The 13,558-nt window shown below is 45.4% G+C and overlaps 1 protein-coding gene across 3 annotated transcripts; it reads right to left on the reverse strand.

Moving 5' to 3' along the window:
• Positions 1-5,764: 5,764 nt before the first annotated feature.
• Ccdc190 (coiled-coil domain containing 190) lies at positions 5,765-12,594 on the reverse strand. 3 transcript variants are annotated; one of them, XM_085687722.2, is made up of 5 exons: positions 12,210-12,590; positions 11,988-12,040; positions 11,561-11,794; positions 7,104-7,227; positions 5,765-6,761 (listed from the first exon to the last, which is right to left on the reverse strand). In XM_085687722.2, exons 3-5 carry the CDS (start codon positions 11,745-11,747, stop codon positions 6,203-6,205), a joined length of 870 nt encoding a protein of 289 aa, XP_085543848.2. In that variant the 5' UTR covers positions 11,748-11,794; positions 11,988-12,040; positions 12,210-12,590; the 3' UTR covers positions 5,765-6,202. The 3 variants fall into 3 exon arrangements, with proteins under 3 accessions (XP_085543848.2, XP_085543850.2, XP_085543849.2); XM_085687724.2 differs by having other exon boundaries at positions 7,104-7,224; positions 12,210-12,584; XM_085687723.2 differs by lacking the exon at positions 11,988-12,040 and having other exon boundaries at positions 12,210-12,594.
• Between the last annotated feature and the right edge of the window lie 964 nt (positions 12,595-13,558).

Here is a 13,558-nt window from a genome sequence, read left to right on the forward strand (position 1 = left end):
CCTGGAGATGATTTATGGACAGAGTTTCCATGGTCATATCTTTTGAGGTAATTAATTTCTCCTCTGGGTGCTGACCCTGATATTAACATATTAAAGACTTAAGAGAAGTCCCATCTGGAGAAATTGATTCCAATGGTTTCCCCAGGCTTATTTCAACTCAATATCTTTTTCTTAATAGCACTTAGCAAGATTTCTTGGGAAACAGTTTGAGAAATTTTGTTAGCATACTAGCTAAAGTCTTGACTCTCAAGGTAATTCTTCCTGAATGGGCTATCTTTACCACCAGGGGGCAGCATTGGAACATAGATAGTGAACAAATTTCCTTTCTAAATCAAAATTCACTAATAAAAATTCACCCAAAGTAAGCATTTTCATATTTAACTTCTTTTGGGGGTCATTTCACATATTCGAACCGAGGTTGAACTGGCTAACTTCTGTATCCTGTATCAACTCCAAGGCCCTAGGCAAAAACCCAGGAGGCTAGTAAGATAGCCTGTCCCCGGCATAGCTTTGTTATGCTTATCTGTGTGATATTTAGAATAAAATAGCTAAGCAGGGATGAGCTGTGAGCTTGTGAACCCAGGGATCTGTTTGCTGATCTGGGGCACACCCTCCTGAGTGTGAACTGTTTTTGGCCTGAGGAAAGTTGGTTTCTGGGTAAAAGGAAAGGAGGTGTTTTCTGGTCCTTATGAAGAAGAGATACTCACCTTGATGCTGTGAGTATAATTATGGATGGCCTTGACTTTGTGTTTGCAGCACCTGCTGAACTTTCAGTACAGTGGGTTTTTTCCCACTGTTTAACAGGACGCCAATATGTAGTGCTTCTGTACAGAGACAAGCTATTGGGGACGTCCAGCTGAGACCTGCGGTTCTCTGCTAACTAGAGGCTCTGTTTTCCGCGGATGGTGTCAACAGTGATGTAACCTGTCCCATGTCCTCGGAGCTCCCTGGAGAAGCAGCCAGGCTGTGCTCTGGCCAGTTCTCCTCCTATATATCTTCTCCAATCACCGTTCTTTCTAATCCAAGTCTTACCTGCCTCATTTTCCTTCACATTTAGGACCCGACTTACACTGAATTTATTATTTCAGACTGGCACAATTTGTACCAAAATTTTCTGGAGCTTAAATGAAGTCTGGTTGCCAAATGTAATGGTGACCAGATAATAACCCCAGCACCCAGGAGGCTGCACAGTAAGACTTCAAGTTTGAGACTAGCAAGAGCAGCCAAATCCAAACTGTGTTAGGACCACTATTCACCCACAGGTACTGAAGCGATCACCTCCCGCTGGCCTGTGGAAAGCTGCCACTTTGCTGGTGTGAACACCTCTAGTGAGCCATTGGGTACTGTGGGGTGCTTCCCTTTGTTTTTATTCCCAAAGATGGGGGTGTGCGTGTGTATGCACACATATATGTGCACGACATGGGCGTATTCTCGAAGGAAATGGAGCAAAAGGAAAATACCATGTCTATGTAAAACTTCATTTATTTGTTTCCTTTTTAATTTTTGTTTTATGTGTGTGGGTGCTTTGCCTGTGTGTATGTCTGTGGCCCGTGTGTGTGCAGTGCCCCACAGGCCAGAAGGGGGAGTTGGATCCCCTGGAGCAGGAATTACAGTCAATTTAGCTGCCACGTGGCTGCTTGGAATAGAGACCTGGTGCTCTGGTAGCCAGAGCTCTTAACTGCTGGGCCAGCTCTCTAGCCCCTACATATATTCTTTAAATCCCTTCCTGTCTCTCTAAATCTGAACCTTCTCCCTTTCTCCAATGAACCTGCTCAACACCACAGATTTCATGGTCTGTCAGTGTCTGGCTCCCTTCTCCGCCTCCACAACTTCAGGAGGCCACTGGGCTGGTTGGGTACAGCTTTCTGAGCCTGCTGGGGTAGATGAATGTGGCAGGGTTGTGCAGAGGGCAGGGCTCCGGGTTGCATCCCGCTTCTGAGGCTTACTACTCAGAGATTCTGAACACATACAGTAGCCTTTCTGAGCAATCGGGTGGTGGGGTGAAGGTGAAAACTTTCTTATCATCAGGGAGAGGAGAGAGACCTTGTCATCTCTCCCTCATACATGGGTTCTTAACCGCTGATCCATCACCAGTCCCCCGTAGAACTAAATTTAAAAATAACAGGACCATTGCCAGACACAATGGGCATTCTCATCATAGCTTCTTGTTTTCTGGAGTTCAAGGGGAAGCCAAGAAGGAAATAGCTCAAGATTAGCGGGAATGCACTTGCTTGTTGCCTGTCCCCCTCCCACCAGCTGTGAAGTGTGTCAGTTTGGCCAACTTAGCATCATTTGCCTCCTCCCACGTCAACATAGGCAAAGAATCCCCAGCACAAATATACATCCAGCTTCCCACTGCTGATTGTATGGTGAACTATTCCCTATGCATAGCTTCCGCACATTTTCTCTTCATCTCAGATTAGATTGTGAATAGAGAATTTCTCCCTTCCATGACCATGGCAATGATGGTGATCATGTCAGGTTGGGTCAAGTGGATATGTATTATTTAGAGTCTTATTAAATTTCCCTGTAGTTCAATTCCATGGAACAATTTTTACAGAATTGAACTCAAGACATTCAAAAATAACATGACTAGTTATATTAAAGTTAATTTATACTCTAATTGACTGAGGGCTGTTATGAGAACACTTAGCAGCATCCTGTTCATAGTGGTGGTGGAAATGTGGGGAGCTTAGGGTGTGTTTCATATTATGTCCAGTTCTCAAGTGATCCATACTCTAACCCACAAGTGAGAGGAGAACTGTGTGATAAATTAATGTTTTTTTTTTTTGATTTTGGATAAGGAAATTTCTTGGGACAGGGTCTCACATAGGCAGATTGGCCTCAACCTTGAACTATTAATAATTCTTGTAGTCGTGATAGTAAATGGGACTTAGCATCTGCCCCTCCGCCTCAAAACAGAATAGTCTCAGCTCAGTGAGGTGGAAACGGAATGGTTGCTTTTCTCCTAGGGAAGCTGTTGTCAATTTCACTTACCTTTGTTGGTTACAAGTTGTTGTGGATAATGGTGAGGAAAAAGCTAAGCAACGAGAATTAGATTCAGGGTCTTGTTTTGAAAAGAAAAAAAGGGAAGTGCTATGGGATAATGCCCTTGTGTCCTGTAAAGATTTGTCACTCTTATCGGTTTAATAAAATGCCAACTGGCCAGTAGCCAGGCAGGAAGTATAGGTAGGGTGACCAGACTAGGCGAATTCTGGGAAGAGTAAGGTCGTGGTCTGAAGTCACCATCCAGACACAGAGGAAGCTAGATGAAAATGCTGCACTGAGGAAAGGTACCCAGCCACATGGCTAATCATAGAAGAGAATTATGGGTTAGTGTAAGTTGTAAGAGATAGTTAATAATAAATCTGAGCTAATAGGCCAAACAGTTTATAATTAATGAAAGCCTCTATGTGTTTCTTTGGGACTGAACATTTGTGGTACTGAGTGGGACAGAAACTTCCATCTACAACTATTGGCCTGATACGTCCTTGCATTTTTGCTTTAAACACTTTGTTTTTGCATCTGTTCATTCACTAGGTGTCACCTGTGTGCAGACATGTTTACTCAGGCAGGAGGTGGTGGAAGCCAGAAGTGGATGTCCAGTGCCTTCCTCGATCGCTTCTCCACTTTACTTTTTGAGACAGGGTCTCCCACCGAACCTCGTCATTTCTGGCAGACCAAATGACCAGTGAGACCCTGGGATCTAGCTGTCTCTGCCCTACCCCCACCCTTGCTGGGATCTCAGGTGTGTTTGGTCACACCTGGCTTTTGTGAGGATAGCGGGGATCTCAGGTGAGATCCCCACTGAGCCATGGTCTCTTCAGGTGCCACCTTTTATGATTCTTGGTCAAGTCTTCCTTGCAGAACTGATAGAGCACCTGTGTTACAGCTTAGCATGGGTTGAGGAGAAAGGTCCAGTCATCACCTCTGTGAGTGTCCAGATGCCTCTGCCTGAGCAATATGGTGATAGATGCCTCCACACAGAAGGCATTTGGGTAATACGGTAACAGATGTCTCCACACAGAAGGCATCCAGATAATACGGTAATAGGTGCCCTCTACATTTATTAGATCTCTCTATCTAGAAGGCATTCTGGGAAAGCTTTTCTCATCACGGTGTGAAGACAGATCATCTCTCTCCAATACTTGGGCACTTTGTAAAGGGGGTTCTCTGTACTGGGAGCCCCCACCTTTATGACCAGTGTAAATAACTTGTGAATCATCCAGTTTTGTCCCTGACCTGCCTTCTGCATTAGAGAACACCCCGAAAGGAGGTTTTGTGTGTTATTTCAACTATAAATTATTGCCTTGCCATTAAAGACCAAAGGCTGGGCTAAAACAGCTGAATTTTGCAAGATTGAGTGAAGCTTGTCTTCAACTAAGTGGCAGCAAGGTAGCTGGGGTGTGACAGAGGACAGTGTACAGACCAAGAACACATTCTGCTTTGCTCGGATCGTCTGTAAAATGGGAACTAAAAGACAACTCTTTCCAGAATTCTGAGGAGCAATTGGAATTAGTATGCTGTGTGGAAAGTTCGGGATGGCAGGAGGTGCTGGAAACTGGGAGCTATTATGAGTTATAAATTTAAACACCAGGCATCTCAAATGGGAATTAAATTGTGTTATTAAACTAACTGCAATTAGTTCATACTTTGTCATTAAATTCAAATTAATTTAAACCCTAGGAGCTTTAGCATTAGAAGATTGGGTCCTTTATCATTTTTGATATAAATAGTTTTGTTTTTTCAAGATAGCCGTAAGCTAGAATACAACAAATATATTCTCCTAATTGTAAACAGGTTCTGGGGGTAAGAGTTTGCGATCCAGCTCACTAGGAGGTTGAGGCAGAAGGATCATTGAACGTGGGAGTTCAGGGCCAATCTTAGCATAGTTTAGCCCCTGTCTCAAAAAAAAAAATTCAAAGTAAATAAATAAGTCCAAAATAACTATATAGGTCCTGAATTTATTCTTTTGGTTTCCCAATTTGCTATAAGGTTGAAAAATGCATTTAACAGTTGCTATCTGACTTTGGATTTCTAACTACAAGCTAGTTTTTCTAATGAAGTTAATATAAACAGTATATGACAAAAGGGGCAGTTTTATTTGGTGTGTATTCGGTGAGCAGAAGGATTAAAGTACTAACAGTAAGCTGTTGTTCCCTAATGACATATGACATCATTTGTTTGAAGTGTGAAATCTGGACCATCTGGGTGAGAAACAAAGATAACTCAATTAATTTACAGTGGGATGCATGCTATGCAGACCCGCTTACTTAAAACAGCGGTCTTTGTTTTACTAAGAGAGCTTTTCTAGACAGAGTCTCGGTATGTAGCTCACTCTGGCTCTGTAAATCCTCCTGCCTCACCTTCCCAAATACTGAGATACCGGGGTGATAACATGTGACACCACCCTAGCTTAAAACAGTAATTTTTAAATGGCAATTATTCTTCCACTGTGAGATGGTTGGTTATTGACTGAATGTGATATAGCTTTGATAGTGTGCTAGACGTTTTAAGATATTTTGATTTGGGAGGAGAGGAAAGGACACAGATTAGTTTCTTTCATTAGAATCCAAAAATGTTTGGTATTAAGGTTAGAGCGGGGCGGGGGGATCCAGCTGGAACTACTTGAAAAGGAAGAAAGGAAGTAAGGAAAGGAGGGAAAGGAAGGGAAGGGGAGAGGAAGGAAGCAGAGGTTGGAGAGAAGGAAAGAGAAAAAAAGGGAAGAAGATAGAGAGAGGAGCTTCCAAAAAGAGTGCGGAACTGTGGCAAGAGCAGGTTTTATTTGGAGACCGCAGCACTGTACATAATTTCAGTGGGGTTCCCATGAGAACCCAAAAGAAAGGAAAACAAGGTGACTAGCTGTGCTGATTGGCCAGCAGGTGGCGCTATAGCAGCTCCTCTACAGACAGACTTTGAATAAACAAGACTTCCTCTCCATCAAACAAGTCCAGGTTCTCAATTTAAAATATTTTCAAATATTCCTCCCTCCTTTCATAGTAGCCTTTATTGTGAGCAAGTTTATTCTGAGAAAGATCATATAAAAGGCCCTAACGATGAAGAAGAAAATTGTCTTGGATTTCCACTTATTTCTGTGCTTTGCTTATTGCAGCTATTTGAGGGTCACATTTCCTTAGTGATTATGGTATCTTAGTGTCAGGCTACATTCCACAGCCAAGAAGGAAGGAACTTGGTACCATTTTCACATTTTTTTCCCTGCTCTGGGTAGTGAGGCGTCTCTCCGTCCAAATATCTCCCCAATGCTAAGCATCCTCTCAGACTCGGGTGGCACCCTGTGGCGGAGATAGTGGGCCTCTTTGGCCTTTGCAAATAGCTCTAGGAAGGTTGGCTTTGTGCACTTGCCGTTGAAGCTTCCTGTACATTCCACAGAGCATGGGACATTTTGGTCCCCAGTATCCCCGTGTGGCTTTAGATCGGCATTTTTTGATCTAGTCTCATCTGCAGGTTCTGACTCCCTCGCACCATCTGGGCTGGACGCAGGGCTGTCTTCTGTACTGTTGGTGGAAACCTCTTGGCCGTGACACGGGACAGAGACATCCCTGTTCGGGTCCGTGCCCTTAAGTGGTTTCGTAGACTCTCCCTCCTGGACTCCTGAATACTCTTCCTTGAAGCAGCTGGTGCTCTCACACTTGGATTGCCGGTACTCTTGGCTTCTCAGGACAGCTTTGAGGGCAGAGTCAGGTAAAGAGGGCCCATGAATCTTAGTTTTATCTTCTTGGGTCATTGTGGTTGCCAGTACCCTGGGTTGGGGGTGAAAGGAAGAGATAAATGTCTTTGAAAAATGAAAGGTTTACTATTTGGGTCTTTCCATTTACTAAACTCTCTCTCTCTCTCTGTCTCTCTGTCTCTCTGTCTCTCTGTCTCTCTGTCTCTCTCTGTCTCTCTCTCTCTCTCTCTGTGTGTGTGTGTGTGTGTGTGTGTGTGTGCCGTTCTGTTGAGGTGCTAAAGTGGGTGAGAAGGGGCGGAGGGTGAGGGGCAGAGGTGTACCTCTCTTGGAAGGAGATGGCAGCATCACCTTAGATGGAGGGGAACGTTTTAAAGAGCTTGGTTGGCACGTGGGATTCATTGAATCATTTTCTTACCTGATTTTAGGCTGCGTGGCTACGCGCCTCTGTCCTGTTTGTGGTGAGAACGTGAGAGAATCTCTTGGTCTCTTCTGCATCCCATTCTCGGCATAAGAGGAGAACCTTTTCTTGATGACATCTGCTGTGACATAATTAACACATGAGGGGCTGGAGGGATGGCTCATCTGCTGGAAGTGCTCAGTGCTCAACAGTGAGGGGCTGGAGGGATGGCTCATCTGCTGGGAGTGCTCAATGCTCAACAATGAGGGGCTGGAGGGATGGCTCATCTGCTGGGAGTGCTCAGTGCTCAGCAATGAGGACCAAGAGTTTGGAGCCCAGCACCCACATCCACGACCCACGAACACCTTTAACTCCACAGGATCTAACACCCTCTTCTGGTCTTGGTTAGCACTTGCATACACATGTGCTCATGTGTGCACTCAGACATACACACAGACACTTGTCTACACAAATAAAATAAAGTTTAAAGTGGGTTAATGTGGATTGAATTATAAAATTTTATTTATTAGGGTCCTAGTCCTTAGTTCTTGAGACTGTGACGCTATTTGGAGTTGGGTTCTTTATAGATGTGTTCAAATTAAAACGAGGTCATTATGGCGGGCCCTGACCATTGTGATGGCATCCTTATGATAGCAGTTCGAGCAAACAAGCAGAGAGGGCAGGGTTGGGGGGAGACCTGCTGCCTACACACCAAAGAGAAAGCCTGCTCCTGCCTCATACCCGAGGAAACCCTGCTCGTACTCCCACTGTAGCTTCAAGGCTTCAGAGGTGGAGACAACGAAGTTCTCTGTTTTGAGCTGTGCAGGATTGGGGACTTTGTTGTGCAGCCCTAGAAACTGAGTCTAATAGGTGAGGAAAGTGAAGGCTGTGTTCGGGGCTCTCGGAGAGCTAGCATGTGAGAATCCTGGGCCCCCATCGCACGTTGCCCTCCTCTGATGCAATGGACGCAAACAGCAAAGCTTCCTGCAGTTCCTGCTGTTTGCCTAGAGCGTGTCAGAGAGGATTTAGACACCAGGATCAGATGTGGCAACCGCCCCAGCCCTGGTGGGTTTTGTTTGAATGTTTTACTTGGCAAGGACAAGTGTTTAAAAAAAGAAAACACCTGGGTGTGGACATTTTGTCTGTTTACTACAGTTGTATGCCTTCCTTCTACCCGTGGCAAGGGTTTGCAACTGCCAGAGGCCATGATTAAGTGGACTTTCCATTTTCCCAGTCGGTGCTCCGGTCTCTCGTAGTCACAGCTTGAAGAGACCACACTGCCCCTATTAGTTTTCAAGACATTTAAATCGTGCATTGGTTTCCGTTCTGATGGGAATCACTTAAAGCTACAGAGGTTAAGGCCAGGGGTGTTGTTTAGTGGTAGATGGCTTGCTACACCTGCACAAGGCCCTGGATTCAATCCCTAGCAGTAGGCCATCTGCTCCCCTCCCCACTAAACCCAAACCAGAAAACCAACCAAGGATAACAAACAAACACACATCTAGCCGCCAGTCAACAGACCCAGGCCACTCCCCTCCGAGAAGCATCCTACTGAAGTTAGAAAGTACGAGGCAGTGGGAATAAGGTACCGGGCCATGTAAGAGGCATGAATATCACATGAAACACATCTGATCACTTCTTTGAGTCCTTTGCTTTATTTTGAGGGTTTTTCTATGTTTTTACCTATTTCCAATAAGCTAAAGGGTTTCAGCTACTTCTCTAGGCAGTTCCCTCTGCATTTGAGATAGTAGGGTGAGCATCTTTTCTCTGTGACATCATTGTGCCCTGTTTTCCTCACCACAATGGTGTGGTGCTGTGTCCACCTAGTTATCCGGTTCAGCTGTATATTTGACAGCCTACCTTGAGCCTGGCAATACGTTCTCATTTCCTCTATGTTTGGACATATAATTAGTCATGGAACCCTGAGGATTCTTCTCTCCAAATGTCTTGAAACACTGGTCTCCCCATCTCCTCCTGACAATGCTCTACTTTAAGTCTTACATCGAGCCTCCATTTGGAATTCTATCTGCAATCCTCTGGCTGTATCCTAAGCTCCATTTTCTCCTAGGTACCCACAGTCAGAGTGAACTCCCTAAATTGTGAACATGGAGTCTCCCTGCATCCAGACCCTGCAGGGTGGGATCTACCTTTGTGAAGCACTGACTGGAGACAACGCTTGCTTAGTGTGAGTTCTATACCTACACGTGTACTTCACCAGCACGGAACTTTCTGGCAAACCATGTTTACTCCCATCCCTTTGCACACACTGTTCCTTTCTTCCAGAAATGATCTCATTCTGTACGTCTCTCCGCAACCTCTGGCTCCCTACATCACTTCACTCTTCTCCTATGCTCTGTTCACCCACCGCTGCTTTGGGGAAATTCTCCTAAGAGCCTTCTTAACAGGAGCAGGAGGCTTCCGGTGCCACCGCCTTACTTGGCAAATAACTTCATGGTTAGCATTATGAGATTTATAAAAGCACAGTTTTTTTTTTTTAAAATCAGACCTACAAAAGCTCAGCTATCTGACCATATAAATAAACACCTTAAAGTGTAAAGACCTTATTTGCCCAAATTTCTATCCCAGGCTCGGAGGAAACTCTTTTTCAAAACAAAACAAAACAAAACAAAACACAACAAAGCTACAATGACAATAACAACAAAACCAAAACAGCCAATCAGCCAGCCAAACCACTATTCAATCAATCAAGCAAAAGCACATGATCCAGAATAACTCATTTTAATATCAGTGAGAAGAACGCTGAAGTTTGAGCCTAATTTCTAGGCATTGATCCAGGTGTCTAAGGTGAAGGCTGACAATACGCACACAAAGCAATACACTAACAGGCAATAGTTGCATCTCAGTGGTAACAGTTCCATTAAGTAAATCACTGAAACCCTTGCTGAATACAGCGTCTGGAGCGCACCAAGAGGGTACCCAGTCGCTCCTTCTCCTGTCTCTGACTTGACCGTTCAGTGTGAAATACAGAACCTGGAGACTGTGACCTCTGGAGCTGTCTGTCTCTCGGTCCTGACCTTTTCCACATAGCTGTGACTGAGACTGAGACAAGGTCTCTACGCAGCAGGGGTGGCTGCAGTGACGGGGGTGGGGTTGCCTTTCTGCAACCCTCCGGAGGATGGGCACCTACTCTCAGTTGCCCTTTTCTGAGAATTAGAGTGATAACCAACAGACTGGTTTCTAAGATGCTTCTCCAATGTTCTTATTCCAAGTAAGCTTAACCTCTTACTGTGAACAGGGGAATTGACAATAGAGTTTGGTTCAGACAGGGTCGTCATTCAAGTTCAAGGAAGCTAGAGACCATTATGTAATTAAAAATAGATGGAGATTAGAAAGAATTCCCAGGCCAGTGTGGACACTGCTTTGGGTTTGTGTGTCTGTTGTTGAAACTGTGCAGCCCTGGAAGGTTCTGCATTTAAATGTGTCTTTAAAAGCATCTGGCTTTCCTTCTGGACGGACCACATCCAGTTCAGGCTCCTGAGTTAGTTCTGGCACCTGGCTTAAATCAGAAAGGATGTCCTGAGAAGCTGAGTTTACCGACTCCATGTCATTTTGAAGGACTGTTGAGACCTAATTATTTGAAGAAGAAAACGAGGAGCGATGGTTTCTACAAAGCACACAACTGAACCTGTTTCCAGCAAGCAGCAGGAGAGCTTTCATTCTGAGATGACTTTGCACTGCTGATCTGAGGAATTAAAAGTTGTCAAACCCTAAGTGAATGCTTTGTGCTTAGGTTTGACCAATTCTCACTGAGAGCTTGGATAACTTCACAAGATGGGCATCGCCACTCCTGTTTCTCACCAGAGGTCGGAATCCCAGAGAAAGGGTTTCTGGTTTCCTTTTTAACTTTCGTTTTATAACATGGGTGAGGGAAGTGGCTTATACCTTCCTTCCTTTGCTGGTCAACAAATGGCCACTAGATCCCAAGGAGAAAGGCAGAGATGATGAAGGAGCAAGATCAGCTTTGAGAGAGGGAAGAGAGCACTGTGTGAAGAATCAAACAAGGAGGAGGGAAGGGGAAGGACGGAAGGGAAGGAGAGGGAGAGGGAGAGAGAGAGAGAGAGAGAGAGAGAGAGAGAGAGAGAGAGAGAGAGAGAGAGAGAGAGAGAGAGCAAATTGGAAACAGGACAATGATGGAAACCTGGGGAATGTCAGCTCAAGAAGGTTGGGGACCAAGCAGCAGGAAGAACTATGGAGTTTTGGGACAGGGTGAAGGACCAGGATGTTGAGGCCTGTTTAAAAAAATGGGAGGTGAGGCACTTGTTCTACTGGTCATCCAGGACCCTGAAGGACCCTGATGTGAGGCATTTTCCTTCTTCCCTCAGTGAGATGGAGGCTGCTATGCGCCCCCCTCCAAGCCCCTCTAGGGTAGACTGTTCCTTACTCCTCGAAGTCAGGGCAGATTAGGACCAGAAGTGGGGGGTGGAGGGCAGATTGCCCCTTGGGATGGGCTTCACCTTGCTGCAGCCGCTGCAGTTCTTTCTGAAGTTGCCTCTGCTCCCTGGCCAGCGTCTTCACATGGTAGAGGCAGATGACCTCTAGTCTTTGTAGGCTCAGGCTGAGTCTAGCTTCAGCTCGCCTGGCATTCTTCCTCTCTGAGTCAAACTGCTTGTACAGTGGTCCCCTTGCCATGTTTCTGTCCATCCTCTTCGTGGTTGCAGAGAGTGAAGCGCGTGTCTTTCACAACCAACCTAAAAGAACCAAGATGCTGGTCTCTGGTGTCTGGCCACCAATTAGTTTGAAACCGAATTTTATTGAACTCCAAACTGCCTCATCGGATGAAGTTGCAATATCCAAACCCACATTTCCACCTCCTTAAATCTAGGAACATTCCCATGAAGGGGACACATTTTTTTTCTTCTTTGGGTCTCTCCCAATACTCACCTCAGGGCTTCCTCACAGAATGTGTACAGAGTAGCAAGCGGTTGCTCCTGCTCCTGCCAAGGCCATAGTGGTAATAATTCATTAAAGTAAGATTAGCATTAAAGAAGGGACATGGTCAGAAACAGGACAGTTCAACTTCAGAGACTACTGTTAAGTCAGATTGATTTAGACTCTCAAGTACGGACTAACACATCACCAGAGAACAAGATAAGCATCACTTACCTGCAAACCCAGGTTCTCACCATGAAAATCTTCGTTTCTTGGGCTGCGGTAGGTTAGGTCTCTTTTACTGCGCTTGTTTTCTTCATGAAAAAGAGCCAGTGCAAGAGGAGGAGGCAACTTGGGAGAGGGCCGCTGGCAGAACGTTAACTACACTTGAGGGTTTTCTGCTTTTTCCTGTCTCCCCGGGTTAGGAATGCTGCCTCCTCAAGCGCTGGGTACCAGTCAGTCCCTCTTGAAGAGGCCACATCTCTAACGTGTTTTGAGACTGAAGAAAGCTTGCCAACTTCCAGCCCTCCCCAGAGAGGCCTGTAGTGTTCCTCACGGTGTCCATGGGAGCCAAGAATGAAAGCAAAGAGTGAGTCCCTAACTGTTTGTCACTGTTTTCTTCTTTTCCACCTCTCTCCTCCTCTCTTCCACACCCCTTTCCATCTCCCACCCTCTTTCCTGCTTCTTGGAAACCGAAGGAAAGCACCCTGTCTTCTCACTCATGCCTGTGCCCATTTTACACAGAAAGGCATTTGATTCTTATTCTACATTATTGCACCCCATGTCGAGTGTTTCCAGGCTTCTAGCTTTGTTAAGTGCATTTCGAAGTTTATTTAGATTTGGATATAGCATTAGATGAAGCGTTTTTTTTTTTCTTTTTGAAATGAGCTTTTGTCTTCATGTTTGGATCGCTGCGGCAGAGAGCAGAGTTGAACTATTGGTTATAGAAAAAGATACTGGGTGGGGCTACCGTTGCTTTCTTGGGGATCCTTCTGGAAATATGAGGCAGCAATATTCCACAGTCTAAAGACAGCCACCAACATGGGGGCCCAGTAATCCCCTCAGGGTTTCTGAAAGGTGGCTAAGCAGCCCCTATGACCACAGTCACCACCCTGCAAATAAACTATTATAAAGAGATTACTGAGGAGACGAGAGAGGGAGGACCGGTTCTCAGGCTCTGAGGAATGATGGCTTCTCAGAGCTTTCTCATGGTGCACATTCTTCATCTCCAGGATTTAAACAAATAGGGTGCAGTTTCCCAGACAATTAGGATAGAAAGTGGGGTGCCCCATAAGGGTAGACTGGCACTCCACTTCCCCATCAGGAAAGCTGATTAAAAAGTACACGTAACAGAACAACCATCACGCCATACTTTTGTTCCCCCCGCCCCCCACCCAGAGCTGAAGACATTGTGGCATCTCACACAATTTGTGTGTCTTCTTAAGAAAGTGCTGATGGAGAGAAGCTTGCGGAACTAACGCTATGAAGGGCCCTTAGTGTCGTGTGCTTCGTGATCCTCTGGTCCCCATGAGAGCGCCTTGGAGGCACAGACTCCAAATGCGGGAGCAGAAACTGTGCTGTAC

Source organism: Myodes glareolus, chromosome 5 (assembly GCF_982192425.1).
Source record: "Myodes glareolus chromosome 5, mMyoGla1.1, whole genome shotgun sequence".
NCBI lineage: Eukaryota > Metazoa > Chordata > Mammalia > Rodentia > Cricetidae > Myodes > Myodes glareolus.